Below are 20,806 nucleotides of genomic sequence, written 5' to 3' on the forward strand. Positions count from 1 at the left end.
CTGTGTTTTACCCACCTTAGCGCGAGGAATTTTAAGGCCCCTATACAGCCACCCAACACATTCATTGATTAGATCTCTTGTCCTATGACCTGGCGCTCTTTGGCCATCGAATGGCCCTTGGGCCACAAAACACCACACATCATTATCATTGTACTTCCTGGTCCTCATCTCAAGCGCCTTTTCTATTGTTGCGGCCTCCGTCAGGAATTTGTCGACACTCTTGGGCGGGTTGCAAACAAGCCCTGCAAACAGCTCGTGCTTGACACCTTGCATGAGGAACCGGAGCTTGTCCTCAGCCATGGCAGGGTCAGCATGACAGAACAGGCAGGTCATTTCTTCCTTGAATATGGTGACATTTCAATTTCGTGGCTGCACCTGAGTCTCCAGCAACGCAGCAGCCTTTTCTTTCCGAGCGACGGTCGTGAACATTTGCAGGAATGCGCCGAAGAGGAGATGCCGGGTTTTAGTGATTCCACGAACTCTCGATTTTCGAGCCAACTTTTTGCGGCGTCTTTCAGGTAGAAGTACACACCACAGAGCTTCTCTTTCGTGTCCCAGTGGTTGATGGCAGCCATACGGTCGGATGTCTCTAGCCAGGTCTCCCGTTCTTCGAACAATGACCCACGCAAAGTCTGTGGCTCCCTTAGCTGCTGCATGATGATTGCGGGCTGTGATGCAGCGGTTGTCATTGTTGCTGCAGTCGAGGTCATGGCCTTGGTCTTCCAAGCCTTGTCTTGTAGAGGCCCATACTCCTGTGGTAGACCTTGCTTCCTGCGGCTTGTTCGCTGCCTGCAGCTTGTTCGGTGTCTTCTATGCGACGGCTGGGTTCACGGCTTGACGGGGTTGTCTCGTACCTGAACGAAGCAACACCTCCACCAGATGTCGCTGAGTCGTGACTTGGACGAAGGAAGCAGACTGTAATTACAAAATGAAACTGTTTATTTGGCTGAACTTGTGGCCCTGAAGGTCAGACTACAGCGATGCCTACTGGCACTGATAGCGGCGGACAGAATGTCACCGTCGATCAATTGACAAGCGGGCCCAGCCGCGGTGGTCTTGTGGATAAGGTACTCGGCTGCTTACCTGCAGGTCACGAGATCGAATCCCGGCTGCGGCGGCTGCATTTTCGATGGAGGCGAAAATGCTGTAGGCACCTATGTGTCTATCATCTAACTGACAAGCGACGAAGCGCGTCTGCATTTATACACTTGGCATCAAATATTCTAGTGTTATCGCTAGCGGTGACGTAGGCTCCAGAATAATCTGCAGTGTTCACAAAAGGGGCGTAATCTTAACAAAATGATTTACTGCAGTCTTAAAGCTTCTCAACACTATAGGCACGGTTTGCACTGAGAATTACTGACAGTTAAATGGGGCGATAAAAAAACTTGAGGAGGGAATGTGGCAATATCAACATGGCCTCTCTTCATGGCCAGTCCGACCAGCTTACAGTTTTTAGCAGGGCAGGTCCAATGGCTGTGATGTAACAGCAATGGCTGTGAGTAACTGGACTGGCCAAAAATGATGCAGAAAGCAGGAAAATGTAGCACTCAGGAATGTAACAGCGGGGTGCTACTGTATGAGGCATGTGATTCATCAAATAGTACGCTGTTACACGGAACTTGCTGCCAAAACATGCATGTGAGTTGTGCTAGTTGGAAGGAAACCTGGACATCAGTCAGCTCTTCTCGTAAATCAGAAGAGCAACTTCTTTGGTGTCATAACAATTATTTTGTCAGTGGTAGACTGCCACCCGCACAATAATGATGCGGTATTGCATTTGTAGAATGTCAAGTTGTATTGTTCATTTATCTGAAGTGCTTGCTTTTTTTAAGCTCTGTTGTTGATAATTTTGATGTTATATACAGGGGTGCAACAGCTGCGCCAATTGTGCCAATTTGATGTAATGCTTCATTTTGGCACTGAACTGTGCCGAAACCGGGAAATTTGCTGAAAATGAGCCACGCTGCGCTAAAATGCCCACCCAGCCTCAAAGTTTTCTCAACTGCACTAATTTCAGCGAGAAATGGTGGCCACGTTGGCCATCTGCAGTTGGCGGCATCGATCAATCAATCCAAGTGCGCAGGCCTAACCCTAAACCACCGTGTCAGATACATTCCCATTAGGTCAGGGCACTCGCGAGATGCAATCGACAAGCTAAAGTAACAAAGCTGCTTAGGCATCTGTCCACCGACTGCAGCGGAAGTTCATCGGCAGGATGACACAACTTCTACGCAAAAATGCGTTACCATAGCCACCAACACTTCGCGGGAAATGTGAACTTCTTAGTCAGCAAACATAGCTATAGCATCTTAGGAGCTTGAGCTGGAAGCGTATACTGCGTTTTTCACATGCGAGCAGAGTCGAGGTGCTGCGAACAGCCGTATTGCGACCACATTGGTTGCCATAGCAAAGGCACATAACGCATTTTTCTGTCTTTAAGTTGTGTCGTCCCGGCGATACATATCCGGTGTGGTCGCCGGCCCAACAAGCGCGCGCCGTTGTTACTATAGCTGGTCGAACGTGCCTTGCAAGCGAGCTGAGAAGTTGTGCCTTAAACCTATCCCATTGTGAAAGAAAAAAAAAAAAGAGGGGAATGTTGCTTAATCCACCTTCGCCGCAGTTCACCGGTGCCCTGTGAAAACGTGCATTAGGATTTTGAAAAAGCTGGTCACAGGGCACAGCCCATTTTATTCAATTACTCATGTGTGTACACGGCGCAATATTGTGTGTGCTAGTAGGATTGCCGACACCTGAAAAAGCGACTGGCAATCATTTGGAGCAGTGTATGACATTTCTGCGCCCTTCAGAAAAAAAAAAAAAAACACTTGCATGCCATTTGTTTTTTTTTGTTTTTTTTGTTCTTGCCATCCCTACGAATCTTCTGCATTTAAAGGTCGCCAGCTTGGCAGGTCCACATTTGAATTCGCTGAGTCAGACACGGCAAATGCTAATGTAGACGTTATCATTACTTTCTCAGTAGGGGCCTCAAAATACAGTAAAAGCTCGTTTATCTGGACCTCGTTAACTCGGAAATTCGTTTAACTCGGACTCGCGGCGCGGTCCCCGCAAAACTGTGTATATTTCAATGAGGTAGAGTGCTCATTAATTCGGAGGGATTTAGCCGCGCACCGGTTATCTCGGACAACTCCGGAGAGGGCTATCGGGACTCCAGAGTCGCGCGATCTCGGCGGTTTGGAGGCTCAAGCACCGCTTGCTGTAACCGAGGGCAGAACCGGAGTTTTGGAAAAACCGAAACCGAGCGAAGTGCAGCAGAATGTGACGATGATGATAGTGAATGAGGGGGAAGTGGCTAAGTAGCGCTAGTCACCACCCGGCGGAAGCGCTTGGGCTGTCGGCGCATCCAGTGTATACTAACAACTGCTCGCTACACCTACTGGTGTACTACTTCGTGTCATGGTTCTTTGTGTTGTGACTTCGTGTGTTGCGGCTGCGGCTGTGTTTGTGCGCGTTGTCACCGCCGTCGCGCTTCATGGCGACCGTCACAGGACTTAAGCGGCCACAGCAGCCAGAAAATGATCTTGATAGAAAGGTTATGATATTGAAAGAGGTGATGAGCCGACGTGACGTCGCCGCACCGTGCAGGAGGCCGCCGAAGCCCTCGCTGTCTTCGAGGGTTTCTGCGTTTGTTCTCGCGACAGTGAACGTGCGCACCACCACCTGATGGGATTAAATAAGATCGTTCTGTCAGAAATTCAGACGGCGAAGCAGGCAAAAATAACACACTTTTTTAAGAAGTAAAGGTTTGTCTGTGCTGTGCACGTTTTCCTTTTGTTTTCATGTTCCGTTCAATAATTCGGAATTCGGTTAACTCGGACATTTTCTCCGGTCCTGTGAGATCAGAGTTAACGAGCTTTTACTGTACTACTTTTGCTGAAATAGCAGGGCTCATACTCTCACTGCACCTTTTAGGGCATGTCGAATGGTTTGTTCATATATTTTTTGACTAAATATAAGACTTCTTTTTCATACAGCTCCAAATTTGATCTTCTGTGATAAACAATGAATGTTTTGTTCCCCATAACCTGCTCTAAATTTGGATTTTAGGTCTCCAAAGATAACATTTAGCTGCTCCAAAAATCGCTCCAAATCCCATTTCGGCTGTTGCACCCCTGTATATATAAAAAATAATAGCTATTTGACACCTGAGAATATGATTAGCTGACGTTGTTTGATCATGAAATATTCCATATTCAGCTCGAGGCGGAAAAAAACAAGCTCGAGAACCTGCTGAACAACAATTTATATCGGAGGAAAGAAGAATTAGAAGCTGTGAGTACCAGTTTGATAGTGCTGGCACTGTTCATGTGCCGATGAATAAATCTGGTGCTTTCTTTTTTCTACATTAAGGCATTGCAAGAAATTTCAGTAGAAGACAGACGGCGCAAGCTGGAAAACAGCCAAGCTGAATTGGGAAGTGTGAATGCACGTATTACTGATGTCAATACCAACCTAAAAGGCAAGTACAAATGTTTTCTATTTATATGTGGGCTTTTGTGAATTTTTCATTTAATTTTTTACCAGTTTTCGTTCTGTATACAGTAGAATTGCAATGATGTGAACCCTGGGGAGTCACCAAAAATCTTTTGTGCCAGCTCAAATTCATATCATTGAAAAGCATGACAGATTTGTGTACCATATTATTATTCTCCTAGTATACCCAGTATGTGGCAAAAGAAAACTGGCATTCTTGTGTATAGTTTCTACGGCTGCATAAATTTACATAGTGCTTAAGTTTAAGTGATTAAAGTCTTATTTATTAAAAGCCATGTGTAGTTAAAGAGTCATTGTGGGTAGCATTGACGTAGAAGAGCGCAATCCTTTGATTGTAAAAAAGTAATGTGTCAAGTGATTTTTGTATTCATGTGGATGGAGAAACTATGGGTACGAGTTATAGCTCATGATTAATGAACTGGTCATGTAAAGCAGAAGAGTAGGTGTGAAAATTGTTCTGCATAAGATTGTTGCACAGTGCTAGTGGCGGCCACCCGGCAGGAGAAAAAGACAAGTGCCGGTGCCTCGTGGCGCGAAGCAGCTAGAAGATTGGTTTGGCTGGCTGGAAGCTGCAGCCTCTGCTCTGGTTCCACCTCTCGCTTTCTTTCTCAGCTGTATGCTTTCGTCCTCTCATTAAGCTAACAATGACGGCTCATGTTTGTCATTTGGTGACCGTGGACACACGGACAAACAAGCGGTGGTGCACCGCTACCACCGAGCTTTGTGGACATGTTTCAGCCAGCGCAAGCCGTGCAGCCTCACTTCAACCCTACCATTGCCAACATTCTACACCTTCTGCCTAAAGTCATGGTTCAAGGAGTTCACGGCGGCCTTGGAGCTGAACAACAGCTGACTCCAAGAATTTGTTAGAGGTGCTAGAATACCATGTTCTGCGTGGCCTCAAACGCTGCCTCACATACTTCTTGTGAAGCTTTCGTCTTTTTGATGATCTGCGAGATGTCGTGCTTCAGTTCTATGGACATAAACCAACTAGCTCAGTTCATTGCCTTGGTAATATAATAAAGAACTGAGTATTCTGACAAGTAGAGCTGTGATTCAGACAGCACAGGAACGTAGGGCTAGCCAGTGAGAACAGCAACGACGTTCTGCACAAGCCTCTTTCTTGTGCTTAGTGCTGATGATGTGACTGCCGAGTTTTCCATGATCCACTACTTCTACATTACATATTTCCTCTCGCTGATGATGGAGCTAGCTGGGTGTTCTAAGGTGTCGTGAGGACCAGTAATTCGCGAAACGGTTTGAGACAATCCACGTGAACAGGTTTTCGACCTCGAATATGGAGGTCCACAGCAGGCGTGGGGGGTTCAATTGGTAGTTGACGACAGAAATTTGCTCAAGGATGTGGTAGGGTCCATAGTACCTGCTGACGAACTTTGAAGAGGCAGCTGGCGCAGAAGTGGGAGGCACCCACAGCCAAACAAGAGAGTTGGGTGAAAACTTGTGATGGACTGTCTGGCGTCGTGGCGAAGTTTCTGTAGCCCTTGTTTTACAGTTGTAAATGTGCGAGCTAATTGCCGGCATTCTTCCGCATATCGAGCAGCTTCGGAAACTTGCGTGCCATCTGATGAGTAGGGTCAGTAAGGAAGAATGGTGTCGATCGGAAATGATGGCTCTTGACCATGGAGTAAAAAGAAGAAAAGCCTGTCGTCGCCTGGGGTGCCGTGTTATAAGCGTACATTATGTAGGCAAGAATAAGGTCCCACTTGGTGTGGTTGGAGGCGACATACCTAGAAAGCATGCCGCCAAGAGTGCGGTTGAAGCACTTGGTCAAGCTGTTTGTTAAAGGGTGATATGCAGTAGTATAGTGGTGAATAACGTGGCATTCAGCGAGAAGTTTTTGAATATCATCTGCGAGAAAGATGCGGCTTTGGTCGCTCAGGAGTTTACGAGGGGCGCCGTGACTCGGAACAAAGCGTTGAAGCAGGAAAGACGCAACGTCACGTGCCGTCTTGCATGGCAGAGCGGCCGTTTCTGCATATCTCGTGAGATGTTCTATTGCCACAATAACCCAGCGATTTCCAGCTGATGTGTATGGAAGAGGACCGTAACGGTCCATTCCAACCCTCTTGAATGGTCACATTGGTTAAATGACGACTGCATTGGTGCAGTAGGATGGCAAGGATCAGGCTTGCGGTGCTGGCACTCTGTGCAAGAAATGAATGTACTTTTGCACGAATGTGTACATGTTGCAACAATGAAACCGAAGACGTAGTCTGGCATAGGTTTTAAACAAACTGAAGTGTACGGACTGCGGATCGACATGGAAAGCAGCACATATGCTAGTGTGGATTTGCCAGGGTATGACGAGTAGCCATTTAGGAATGTCAGGTTGGTAGTTGCGCCGATAAAAGATTACATCATGGATGGCAAAATGAGAGGCTTGTCGGCACAGCGCTCGAGATGGCGGGTGGGTGAATTTTTCAGAAAGGTTATCTGCTAAATACGCAATCCAGGAATTTTCGTGCTGCTTCAAAGCCATGTGGCTGAATCTTGATGCTGGAAATAAGTTGTCTTGGATGGAGACATTCGCAATATCATTGCAGACAGGTGAACGCGAAAGAGCATCAGCATTGGCATGCTTCGAGCCCATTGTGCCAAACGTCCGGATAGAACCTTGAGGGAGGATAACCATCAGAGAGCGTGGTGCTCGATAATAACAACGAAAGGGCGGTCGTACAGATAAGGCCGAAATTTTGTAATGGCCCAGATGATGGCTAGGCATTCTTTTTCAGTTACCGAATAATATGCCTCTGTTCTTGTAAAAGTGTTACTCGCATACGGAACAATATATTCCTGGTAGGCAGGCTTTCGTTGGATGAGCACAGCGCCAAGACTGACACCGCTAGCATCCGTGAGAATTTCTGTTGGAGCGCTTGAATGAAAATGACGTACAGTTGAAACCTGCAATAACGAAACCGCGCAAGTACGAAATCCCCGCGGCAACAAAATATTTCCGGATCCCTGGCGAACGTTCATAGAAGCCTATGTACTGCGTATCTCTCTGCAACGAAGTGTTTTTGGACAGCGATCCCGCATTAACGAATTTTCTACCACGGTGCGGGCCTTATTTTACCCTCCCGCCAAAGGTTAACTGTCGAAAATATGCTCGTATGCGTGTTATGTGCACTCAAAATTTATAAACGTCTGCTTTTGCCGCACTAGCGTGGGTACCGCCATTTTTGTTTACTTCAGGGGGGACGCGGCTTTGGGATCGCGAAAAATGGCAAAAAAAGATTTTTTTTTAATGAAGTTTTCAGTTTCTGGAACCCTTTTTCTATCTGATTCCAAATTATATACACTGAAAACCGCGCAGAAGTGCTTCGGAAAATTCATTTCACCCACCTAAGTAGCGGAACATTTTCTGGAAATCGTGAGAGAACAGCTATTTTCAAAAAAATTGTGGCTTCGCGATGGCGGGGCCGGGAGCCGGCTTCTTGGGCTCATCAGAAAGAGCATTTCTCCGTGTTTAACTTTCTCGCCTCAGCTGGCTCCTCCCTTAATAAGTGCACAAAAAGCAAATGTTTGAAGGTCGTTTCGAGGCCTTTGATTGGCTGTGGCCGCCATGTTGCCTCAGCTCGCCTTCCCATTGGCCCGATGCTCGCTCCGGGAGATCGTCATCTGCTCCTTGTGCGTCGCGAGGACATGGCTCTCGAAAATTGCTACTTCGTGACGTGTTTACGGCTCCATAATCACTTAAGATATAATTACGCTTTAGTTAGGAGCAGTAGGCGGATGCGCGATCAGGTTACTACGAGCGCGGCGCGTCATCGGAGTCGTCTTTAGCCCTCACTCCATCGACAGCGAGACTGGGGGCAGGAACGACGCGCTAGCGCACCCGTGGCAAGACGCGCTTCGTTGCAAGCAACGAAGCTGTAAGCGGCGGCACGATCAGATTACTACGAGTGGCCGCACCGGATGGACGATAAGATTACCACGAGCGAGCGTGCGGTCTACGAGCGCGGCGCGTCATCGGAGTTGGCTTTAGCCCCAACTCCGCTGACAGCGAGACTGCGGGCAGGTACTACGTGCTAGCGCATTCAAAACAACTTGCGGGTTGTTTTGGATGCGCTGGACACCCTTCGCTCCTTCTTCGGCGCACATGACGACGACGTAGCAATGGACCACTTTTTCCAGTGCAAAAGGAGAGCTTTGAAGTTGTTGCATGGCAAGGGTCGGCAAAGAAGAAGACTTCTGGCAATAAATTTTCGTTCTGCTGGCCGTGTCACTGTTTTTATGTCTCATACTCGTGGCAACGAAATTCTCGCGAAAACGAAATTTTTCGGTTTCCCCGGCAATTTCGTTATTGTGGGTTTCGACTGTAGTATGGGTGGTGTTGTAAGGAGTTGACGAAGTTTTGCAAAGGCACGGTTTTAAGACGGGGATCACGCAGATAGATTGTTGTCTTCCTGAAGTAGGTCTGTCAGAGGTGCCATAATCTAGGCAAAATTGTGAATAAAGCGGCAGAAGTATGAGCAAAGCCCAACGACACTATGTAACTCCTTCAGAGCTGCGGGCCTCGGGAACAACTCGCAGCTTAGTGGGATCAGGGAGAACGCCATCTTTCGACATGATCTGTCCGAGAATGGTCAGCTTGCGTGCTCCAAAGTAACATTTCTTCAAGTTAAGTTGGAAGCCAGCTGAACTGAGGCACCGTAAAACCTGATCCAAGCGGCAAACGTGCGTGGGAAAATCTGGTGCAATTACATTCACATCATCCAAGTAGCACAAACACGTGCTCTATTTGGGGCCTCATAGATTAGTGTCCATCATGCGCTCAAATATTGCCGGTGCATTGCAAAGGCCGAATCGCATCACATTAAATTCGTATAAATCGTCTGGTGTAACAAAGGCAGTTATCGGCCTATCATTTGTATTCATGGGCACCTGCCAATATCTAGAGCGTAGATCAAGGGAGGAAAAGAACTCTGCATTTTGTAAACAATCGATGGCATGATCGATCCGAGGCAAAAATATCCAGTTTTTGGCATCAAACATTGTCCTTTCGGTATATGCAATATCGGAGCACCTGTTTTCTCATCATCTACCTGCACGCCTTCCACACCATGGCTGGTCTAGACTTTTGCCCTGCCAAGAACAATGGCTACACACGCGACAGAGGCCACCCTCCTACATCGGCCTATCATGTGGTTGTATTTGCCCCCGATTTTCCCACGCACCTTCGTCACTTGGAGCAGGTTTTACGGGACCTCACTGTGGCTGGCCTCCAACTTAATTTGAAGAAATGTTACTTTGGAGCACATAAGCTGACCATTCTCGGACACGTCTTGTTGAACAATGAGGTTCTTTGTGATCTCGCTAAGCTGCGAGCTCTTGGAGAGTTCTCGAGGCCCGCATCTCTAAAAAAGTTGTGCAGTTTCGTTGAGTTTTGCTCATAGTTCTGCTGCTTCAATTGCGATTTCGGCTCAGTTATGGCACCTCTGACGTACCTACTTCAGGGAAACCCCAATTTATCTGCGAGGTCCCTGGTTTGTGACTATGCATTTGCAAAGCTTCATCAACTTCTTACAACACCACTCGTGCAACGTCATTTTGATTCAAGCGCTCTAACAGGAATTCTCAAGGATGTTAGCGGTGTCACTCTTGGCGCTATAGTCGCCCAACGAAAGCCCGGCTACCAAGAATATGTTGTTGCGTATGCGAGTCACACTCTTACAAGATCAGAGGCATATTATTCGGTAACTGAGAAAGAATGCCTAGTGATCATCTGGGCCATTACAAAGTTTTGGCTTTTTCTGTATGGTCGACCTTTCAATGTTGTTGCCAATCACCACACACTCTGCTGTGTGGAGATATTGGCTGCACACGTGACAGAGGCCACCCTCCAACATTTTGGCCCATTGATGGAGAGAGCCACTAACTGAAGTACTCGGCTCCTGCCTTCAATGTGGATGTTGTGACATCAAAGCCATTGTTACTTTTTTCCGTCATGGATTCGATGACAGCTGCTGCACTGTACACCGTCAGGTGCACTTGAGAATGCTGTTCTGCTTCTCTGGGTGTAATGGGCAATTTGACAATCACAAAAAGCCAGGTGATCCGCCTGCAGAGGCCAAGGCAGTCCTAGCAGCTGTGGAAGCCCGCGACACCGCTAACACCACTGACCCAGAGGTTGCTCTTGCGCTCCACAACATTGGATTTGTAAACACATTGGCATCTGCCACTCAATCACCTGTATGTAGACTGTCAACCCGATCACGACCTATTCTCCAACGCCTCAAGTGGCTGACAGAATTTTCAAGATCTGCTTGAGAGGATTTCCTCATATCTGTTTGAGGATCCATGCCCCATGCTCTGTTATGAATCCATAACACCAACACTATCCAGTACCGCAGACAGCCATTCCCCATTACGTCTGTCATCTTGTCATCATTTCAGGAGAGCCTGCACCTGTTTTATGCAGTGCACGACTTGTGGTCCGTCCAGATCATACATTGCACTATTGAGTGACACACTTGTTAGTGATCAAGAAGTTGCAATCATTTGCGTTGCGTCGTCCATAGCATTCGCACCACTTCCACCACCTGGATCACCAATGCATATTTCTGCTTCACTCGCTACTGCTAGCGATGCACAATCATTGCGCAATTCCCAGTGCGGCTTGCCCAGGGGTGCAAGAGCTGCCTCAATTTGATAGGATTCCCGAGGAGATTGTCGCATTGAGCTGCACGTAAGCGGTGAAATTTGTTAAGATTGCACCACGCTCCTCCGAAATGCTCAGCCAGCCTCAAATTTTCGCAGGTGCCCTAATTTCGGCGACAAATGCAGGCCATGTTGGCCACCTGCAGTTTTTGCCGTCAGTCAAAGCACGCAGACCTCGAATATTACGCCTAGAATTTTCTAGGCACCCACCCTGCGCTCGAGAGACGCGATCAACCATATGGAGTAACAACTTTGTGTGCCCGTTTGTCCACCGACTGCGGCTGATACCCATCGGTGGGATGACAGAACTTCAAGAAAGAAATGCGTTGCAGTAGCCACTAACGCTTCACGGGAAATATAAATTTCCTAGCCTGAAAACGCGGCTATGCTTGTTAGGAACTAAAGCAGAAGTGTACGCTGCGTTTTTTTCACGCGAACAAGTTCGACGAGCTGCGAACGCCGGCGTTGCCAGTGACCACATCGATTGCCTTAGCAGTGGCACATAATTTTTTTTTGTTTTGATGTTGTGTCGTCCCGGCAAGGTCCTGGGGATAGATGTCCGGTACAACGCCCGACAAGCAGGCATGTGCCGTGGGTACTTACCTGATCAGAAGACGCACCTTGCAATGGAATTGAACCTCCACCTAACCCCACAGTGAAAAAAAAAGGGGGGGGGGAGAGAGGGGTTTGGGGGGGTTGTAGCAGTTGAAAAATTTTTTGTCCTTAGTTCTAACCATGCAGAAAATCATTCTCTGTACGATTAAAAGGTGGCTAACCGTGCAGATAATCTTCTCTGTACTGTTAGAAGGTGGCTTAAGCAGCATTCTGAATGCTGCTTAAGCCACGAGGTAGAATCTCGGCTGCGGTGGCTGCATTTTGGGAGCAAATTAAAGAACCCCAGGTGGTCGAAATTTCCGGAGCCCTCCTCTACGGCGTCTCTCATAATCATATGGTGGTTTTGGGACGTTAAACCCTACATATCAATCAATTATGCGTTTGTTCACCACATAATTCTGAGTACCAGTATAATCACTGACGTCATTTTAAAGTAAGTTAACGCAATAATTTGGAGCAGTGTATAATTTTTATGCTTTCCTAAAAAACAAACTAAATTGTTGGCCAGTTTGTTTTTTTGCCACACCCACTCCTAATTTTTATGAATCTTCTGAATTTGAAAGTCGTGAGCATAGCAGATTCGTATTTAAATTCACAGAGTTCGTTAAATGATTTGACAGGCACAGCAAATGCTAATATGGACTTTATCACTGTTGGCTCACTGGTGGGGTTCAAGGTACTACTTTTATTGAAATGGCATTGCAAGTTCACACTGCATGATTTAGGTGATGTTGAATGGTTTCTACACATTTTTTTTTTTCGAAATGTAAGCCTTTTTTCTTACATTGCACTAGATTTCATGTTTCATGATAAGAAAATGCAGGTTTTTTTCTCCATAACCTCCTTCAAACTTGGGTTTTAGTGCTTCAAAAGTAACATTTTACTGCTCCAAAAATTGCTAGAAATTGTATTGCTATACCAAAATAAGGCTTGACGTCAACCGTGAGAAGTGCTAGTGGAAGGGTTGCCATTTCTAAGGTCCGCGCACTCGCAGGAACTTGCTGCTTGTGCGGTGTCCGTTATCTGCGACTTGGGTTACTAGAAACCACTGAAACATCTCTTGCATGCTGATGCACGTACAGATGGAATGAGACTTGTCTAGAGCACACAGCTGGGGTTTTCTTCAGAAATATGCTAAGAGAGACATGCTACCAAACATGGTAGTACTGCGTGTTAGGCCCTTGTGTTGTAATGTAAGAATCAATGGAAGCTTGTAGCTGACGTGACATAGAATCCGCGGCCAACAACAGTGTCGACAGGCGCGCGCTTCGCTTCTCTAGAGCAGTGTGATTCTATCTCTATACGACACGTACGAATGGACCTCCGAAATGGCGCGACGATGGTGTGGCCACCTTGTGATCAAGGCTCAGTGCATACCTCTATATGGCTGCTCTAGATAGCGAAGCACTCTTCACACAGTCTGTTTGCGTTGAGAGTACAAGGTAGAAGGGTATACCAGCTGTCTTTAATGCCTACCAAAATAGTGAATGCACCAGAAGCACACCGTTAATGTCAAAGTTCATATAACAAGCTTCCCCCCCTCTTGCGGTCCTAGTTCCTTCCTGCTCCTTGAAAACAGGCGGCGCGTTTCTCTCTGCTTGAGTAACAATCGATGGCAGGCCTCACACATGGGGTGTTATCGCATCCGTCCTTCATGGAAAGGAGATACGTCTGTTCTTTTATCTCTTCCTAAGCCACGTTCGTCGCCCCCGCTCGCAGACTTCTACCCGCATGCAAAACACAATGCGCAGGAGGATGTTATCAATTTGGACAGTACTCAAAAAGTTGACGGTGACGGCCAGTGGCGTAACCGGGAATGTCTCCCCCCCCCCCCCCCCCAATGAAAACAATTTTTTTCCTTGTGCCCCTGGTGACGGCGAAATTCAGTCAAAGATGTTGATATAACTGTAATAAAAAAAATGGGTCTCACCTTAAACTTGTCTTAGGCGAATGTATAAGGTGCCCCTAGAGGTTTTTTTTTCTTTTTTCCACTGCTATTTAGAGGACATTGTTTTTGGTGTAAAGATAGAACGCCGTAGCCACATAAAATACTGCTGCTAAAAGGCAACGAAGTGACGAGAAACGAGTGTGGGAGGAGGTTGGCTTTATGAGACAAGCTGAATGACGTCATTTGACACACAGCAATATAACCAGTTATGAACAAAAAAAGTCATAGCTTTGCCGCAAAGGCAAAGCAATAAATGCGACAGCAATAAATGGGAAGGTCATGCGCAGAAAGGCAAGCAGATCGAATTGTGCCCCATGTTTCTCCCGCAGAAATAACGCACAAAAGGTACTCACAGGTACAGATGAAAGTGAATAAGGGTCTCAGTTGTTGCTTCGCGGTGTATCAAAAGTGCGCTATTTTCACAAACAAAGACTGTGCAACGAATGCAGTGACCTTTGTACGCCCTGTAACTACAATAGAATTGTTGCGGTGAAAGCCACAGGCCAACCAAGACGTACAATCCCCCCACCGCGAAGTAAGGGTGCGCGAGCGAGCGTCCACTTTCTTCTCTCTGCAGGACAAAGTACACGTGTGACATGAGAGCGCGCCATCTTGCTGTTAATGCTTAAAACATGATAGTTTCCCCCCCGAGATGCCCATCACCAGCGGTAAGTGGTAGATATAAATAGCTTGTTGCTTGAACGACGTTGAAGGACGTGCTTCTCTGTGGCTCAGTGGTTAACGCCTTGCATGCACGACTCAGAGGTTCCACGTACAGTTCCGCGCGCCGGAGTTTTTTTTTCAGGATTTTTTTTTTTATAGCCTTTTCATATATATAGATATGTATACGTACACAGTGAGTGACGGCGTCGCCGACGCAGGTGACAAAATCCAGTCGAGAGTGTCCATATAATTGCTATCTCAATACTAACCTTTTTTTATCCTTCAATTCAGCTTAGAGAAACGCATTTGGAACGGTGTCAGTCTCTAGCATTTGTCTTCCGAATTTGTAGATAACCACATGGGTGCATTCAGAATGTTACTTCATTAAGTACTATTTTATTAAACCAGTATCCTGTTTATTTGCTACGAATATAATCACTGAACTAGTTTTTTAAAATGCTCAACAGCATGACATAATTTTGCATCATCAACTGAAATAGGGAGTGCTCCTAAGATCTCTGGCATCATGAGGTTTGCAATTAATCAAAATATTTGTAGCTCTTCACAAGATCCCCAAAATAATTATTCATTTCCTTGTATATATGTATATGCTACTTGCTTTTCCTTCAGGATGTAAAGTTAGCTGCTCGGGATTACTTAAAAACAGACAATTGTGCTGCTCCAAAGGGTTCCAAAATTGAAAGTTTTGCTGCTCCAAAAATTGCTTCAAATCGGCATCCCTCGGTAGCTTTACTGTTATAACCCTAAACCACGGTGTCAGATACATTCCCATTAGGTCATGGCACTCGCGAGATGCCATTTAAGAGCTAAAGCAACAAAGCCGCATGGGCATCTGTCCACTGACTGCAGCTTATGCTCATCGGCAGGATGACACAACTTCCAGACAAAAATGTGTTACTGTAGTCACGTCACCAATGCTTCACAAGAAATGTTATCTTCCTAAGGAAGTCAGCAAATTTAGCTATGGCATCTTAGGAGCTTGAGCTGGAAGCGCATACCGCGTTTTTCACATGCGAACAGAGTCTAGGTGCTGCGAACAGCCGTAAGGCATTCAAGGCACGTAAAGGCACGCAAAGCATTTTTTTGTCTTTAAGTTGTGTCGTCCCGGCAAAACATATCCGGTGCTGTCGCCGGCCCAACAAGCGCGCGCCCTTGTTACTTTATCTGGTCGAACGTGCCTTGCAAGTGAGCTGAGAAGTTGTGCCCTAAACCTCATCTCATTGTGAAAGAAAAAAAAAAGAGGGGAATGTTGCTTAATCCACCTTTGCCGCAGTACACCGGTGCCCTGTGGAAACGTGCATTAGGATTTTGAAAAAGCTGGTCACAGGACACAGCTCATTTTGTTCAATTACTCATGCGTTTACACGGCACAATATTGTGTCTGCTAGTAGGATTGCCGACACCTGAAAACGTTACTGGCAATCATTTGGAGCAGTGTATGACATTTCTGCACCCTTCAGAAAAAAAAAAAACACTTGCGTGCCATTCGTTTTTTTGTTTTTTGTTCTTGCCACTCCTACGAGTGAGTGAGTAAAAACTTTATTGAACATGTCCGGCGTCATTGAGCGGGGTGGGGCTACAAGCACCCCGGCCTAGGTGACGGCCTCGAGTCCTTGGACCCGGGCGGCATCCTGGGCTTGCCGGACGGCCCACAGTCGATCGGCAAGGTCGTGGCTGAGCAGAGCCGCCTCCCATCGCGCCTCGCGGTTCGAGACTGCCATGTCTACCGGGTTCGTAGGGAACTGCTGCGCGTTATTGGTACACTTCCACAGCATGTGCTGCAGCGTCGCTCTGGCTCCGCACGCCTTACACGCGTCGGATGTATAAATGCCTGGGTAGCAGAGGCGAAGGATCACCGGATTCGGGTACGTGTGTGTTTGTAGTTGTCTCCAGGCAACCTGCTGTTTCTTGTTTAGTTTGGCGTGGGGTGGTGGATATTTGCATCTGTTCAGTCTGTAGTGTTGCGTGATGTCTCTGAAAGTGGTCATGCGATCCCCCCACATCCATTCCCGCATCGCTGTCGAAGTGTGCGAGACATCGGGACTGTCAGCAGGCGTCGCAGCTCGGCGTGTAAGCCCTCGAGCTGCGGCGTGGGCAGTCGCGTTGCCCGCAAGCGGAGGCTCCGTGTGTGCGGGGGTCCATACAAGAAAACTGTCGTTTTTGCGGCAGATGTTGCGTTTGTGAATTTGGAGAATGCGGGCCGCTTCGCGGGAGATCCGGCCGCTGGCGTAGTTGCGTATCGCCGCCTGCGAGTCGCCTATTATCACCTCGGCGTCCGTGGTGGCTATCGCGAGGGCTATGGCAGCTTCTTCGGCCGCCTCCGTCTCTTCCGTGCCTATCGTCGCACTCGTGACACAAGTTCCTACATGATCCGTGATGGCAACCGCGAAGCCGCGGTGGCAGTCGTAACAGGCCGCGTCCACGTAAACTGTGTCTTTGCTATTGTTGAATTTCTTTTCAAGGTCTTGGGCGCGCCTGTTGCGCCGACCGATGTGATGTGTCGGGTGCATGTTCTTAGGCAACGGCGGAACGACGATGCGCTCGCGCATACGTCTGGGTATCCCGACCTTTTCGCCGCGCTGCGTATGGTAGTTGATACCCAGTGTCTCGAGGATGTGTCGACCAGTTCTGGTCTTCGCCAGACGTTCGTACTGGGCGATGTTGTGTGCTTCGATTATCTCATCTAGAGTATTGTGCAACCCCAGCTCGAGAAATTTTTCCGTGCTGGTATTGGCCGGTAATCCGATTGCGCGTTTGTACGCCTTGCGGATGAGACAATCTAGTTTGGTGCGTTCAGTCGCCTGCCACTTGAGGTAGGAGGCGACGTACGTTATATGGTTTATAGCGAAAGCATGTACCAGGCGAATGGTATTGCTTTCCTTCATTCCGCTATGCCGATTTGTTATTCGTTTCAGCAACCGGATTGTTTCATTGACCGCGCCCTCTAGTCTGCGAACGGTTTCGCCATTGTGGCCGTTGGCGGACAGGCGCAAGCCCAGTACCCTAATGGTGTTAACTTGTGGGATGACAGCGCCGTCTTATGTGCGTACATTAATTTCTCTATATGCGCACTCGAATGCGGAATCGGCGTTCTTGGGTTTACGGCCCCTGCGCGATGGTCTATAGAGCAGGAGCTCCGATTTAGCGGCGGAACATTCGAGGCCAGTGTCGCGAAGGTAGTCCTACACCACGTCGACGGCTTCCTGCAGCGTTAACTCTACGTGGCCGTCATTTCCCTCGGCAACCCAGAGGGTGATATTATCGGCATACAAGCTATGGTGGAGGCCTTCTATCTCAGCGAGTTTTCGTGGTAATCCGACAAGCACGAGGTTAAAGAGCATGGGCGAGATTACGGAGCCCTGTGGCGTGCCCGTACAACCCATGTATATGTCCTGCGATTCTAGTCCGCCGATCGCTAATCGGGCCCGGCGGCCCGTAAGAAAATCCCGTACGTAGCGGTACGTTCTCTCGCCCAGTCCCAACGCTCTTATACTTTCAAGTATCGCAGCATGGCTAACGTTGTCGAACGCCTTTTTGAGGTCGAGCCCGAGTATCGCTTTGGTGGATCGTGTGGGATTGTCTACGATATCGTGCTTGAGTTGAAGCATAGCGTCCTGCGTGGAAAAGTTACGACGGAATCCCAGCATCGTGTGTGGGAGCATGTTTCGGTCCTCGAGGTAGTTGGTAAGGCGAACGAGAACCACATGTTTCATGACCTTACCAACGCAGGACGTCAGGGATATCGGTCGAAGGTTGTCAATCTGTACTCGTTTGCCCGGTTTGGGGATCATAATTATGCGCGCCGTTTTCCACGAGTTCGGTATAGCGCCCGCATTCCAGCACTCGTTCATGTAAGCCGTGAGTTGTTCTATCGACTCATCGTCCAAGTTACGTAGCGCTTTGTTGGTTATCCCGTCCGGGCCTGGCGCCGACTTTGTGTTGAGCCTGTGCAGCACCGCCCTCACCTCTGCAACGCTGAAGTCCTCGTCTAACTCCGCGTTACCCTCACCCTCCCAGGCATACGTATGCCGAGTGCGCGAGGGGGCTACGTGACTGAAAGTAACGGCTTCGCACGTCGTCTAGAAAGTCCGCGTGGGTGCCTTTGTAGTCGTGCAGCAACTTGTTAAGCTTATGTGCGTGCGATGTTTTCGTCTCCTCTGGGAGGTGCCGGAGGAGACTCCACGTCTTGGCCCGTCCCAGCTGGGTCTCCATTCCATTGCAGATCTCTTCCCATTGCGTTTTGCATACCTGTAACGCGTGCTCTTCCATGTCCCTGCTTAGCCGTGCTATGCGTCTGCGCAGCGTTCGATTGTGGCGTTGACGCTTCCACCTGTCTTCTAAGTTGCGCTTGGCTTCCCACATGTGTAGGAGTTTGCTGTCTACCACTTCGAGCTGTGTTTCTGGCAGAACCTCCCACGTCGCCGTTTCTAAATCCCCCTTGAGCGTCGCAGTCCAGCTATCTATATCCTCAATAGCCGCACTGCCACGATTCTGCTCTTTCCGGACTTTGCGAAACGCGTCCCAATCCACCAGCCGGTGGTTCTTGCCCTTGGTACCTTCCCGATGAACGCGGTGGTGAGGTTCAGCGTCGACCTGGATCTCCATCACTGAGTGATCGCTACCCAGGTCCTCCTGTGTATTGTGCCATCGCGCGCTAGCAACGTTCTTGGTAAAAGTGAGGTCGGGTGAGGTGTCTGCACATACGCTGTTGCCCCTGCGCGTAGGCGCGGAAGGGTCTGTGATGAGCTCGAGGTTCTCATTCTGCGCATCGTCCCGGGGCCGCGCCCTTTCGTTGGGATGAGCTCTATGAATACATGCGGTATGCTAACGTTCATAAGTTCGCGTTGCGCCACGGTGAGGTTGCGTCGCACCAGCGTTGCAGCGGCCGGTGGGGCTCCCGCGGTCACAGCTTCGTCTATAGATTTGTACCCCGCCAGCTTGACCGGGTCATTGGTTTCCTGCAGTAGTATTACGTACGGTCGTTGCCGGCTACGTAAGAATTGTTGGAGAAGCGCCCGTTTCCTCCTGTACCCCCTGCAGTTCCACTGCCAGATAGTGAACGTGTTCCGTGTGTTATGCTGTTGTGGGCGTTGTGTTTGTGTGGTTTCGTGTCGAGCCATGGTGACTGTACGTGTAATGGTTTGCCGTCCGGCTGATCCTGCGCCTCTTCGTCGGGTAACGGCCTAAAGTACGGTTTCCCAGTCGTTCGTACTGGGCGACCCACTGCGCCCGGAAGTCGCATTTCGATATTGTCTATGCGCGTTTGCAGCGTCGCGACCATTTTTGTGAGCTGAGATATTGCAATGCTCAACTGTTCGGTTTGTGCGGTTTGCTGAGCGATTGCGTTGTTAAGTTGCGCGGTTTGCTGCGAGAGTTGGGTCGTCATCGCGTCTACCTTGTCCTCGAGTCTATCGACTCGTTCGCGGAGTTTCTCCTCGCGTTTCTGTGATTTGACGTCGAATTGTTCCGGGTCAAGTGCCTTACGTTTGGTGGGTGCGGGGTGCGCGTCTTGAGCCTCCATGACTTCCTCCACTCTCTCGGCTGTACTAGCAGCCGCGTTGGCTGCGACGGGTTCAATTGGAGGAGGAGGAGGAAAGGGAACTGTCGGGGCCTCCCCCTTCAACGTGGCAATTTCGTTTCTTAACCTTGCATTTTCCTGCTGTAGTTCTTGGATTATTGATTTGAATATATCCAATCGTTTCTGCACTAGACTTTCTGGGTCGCTGTTGCGTTTGTAAGAAGAGCTGCCGCGTCTGTCTACATCTGGGTTTCTATCAATGGCAGTCTCGGTTCGCGTTAGCGGTGCGCTGGGCGCGCGTCCGGAGGCGACGTCCACCCACCTCAATTTATGGGGGTCAACCTCTCCTCCGCCTTTGGCTGCAGCTGTGTGGTTGGCTCGGGCCGTCGACGTGCTGCGAGGCTTCGCTGAACGGGGTCGGGAGAGGCTGCGAGAGCGGGCTCGAGAACGAGTACGGGAGCGAGTGCGGCTCCGCGCGCGGGTCTCCCTCGAGGCCGATCGACTGTTGCCGCGACGTCGTCTCGGTGCGTGGCGTCGTCCGCAGCCCTCCTCCCCGTCGTTGATGGTGCTGCTACTGCTGTAGGCGGCCTCAGCCTCCTCGCGCATTCTGCGTTCCCACTGTCGGCGCTTGACTAGGTAGGGTGTCTTGTACTTAGCTTTGCACTTGCGGTCTCTGGTGAGGTGACCCTTTCCGCACAGTTGGCACACCGGCTCGCACCGATGATCGTCGGGCAGGTTGCCGCATCCGCACCCACGGCACTTCTTGTTGTTTGGGTTGGGGCACACGCCAGCCCTGTGTCCCAGACGACCACACTCGTAGCCCATATCGATATGTTTCTTGTAAA

At 48.8% G+C, this 20,806-nt stretch overlaps 1 protein-coding gene across 2 annotated transcripts in view; it reads left to right on the plus strand.

Annotated features, from left to right (window-relative positions):
- The window catches only part of SMC3 (structural maintenance of chromosomes 3), a 310,016-nt gene that overhangs the window by 157,078 nt on the left and 132,132 nt on the right, over positions 1–20,806 (plus strand). For both annotated transcript variants that reach the window (XM_037426550.2, XM_037426551.2), the window contains exons 22-23: positions 4,219–4,293; positions 4,372–4,480. In XM_037426550.2, coding sequence (XP_037282447.1) covers positions 4,219–4,293; positions 4,372–4,480 — 184 coding nt within the window. The remainder of the gene's footprint in view (positions 1–4,218; positions 4,294–4,371; positions 4,481–20,806) is intronic.

The sequence above is a fragment of the Rhipicephalus microplus genome, chromosome X (genome assembly GCF_043290135.1).
Source record: "Rhipicephalus microplus isolate Deutch F79 chromosome X, USDA_Rmic, whole genome shotgun sequence".
NCBI classification, from domain to species: Eukaryota; Metazoa; Arthropoda; class Arachnida; order Ixodida; family Ixodidae; genus Rhipicephalus; species Rhipicephalus microplus.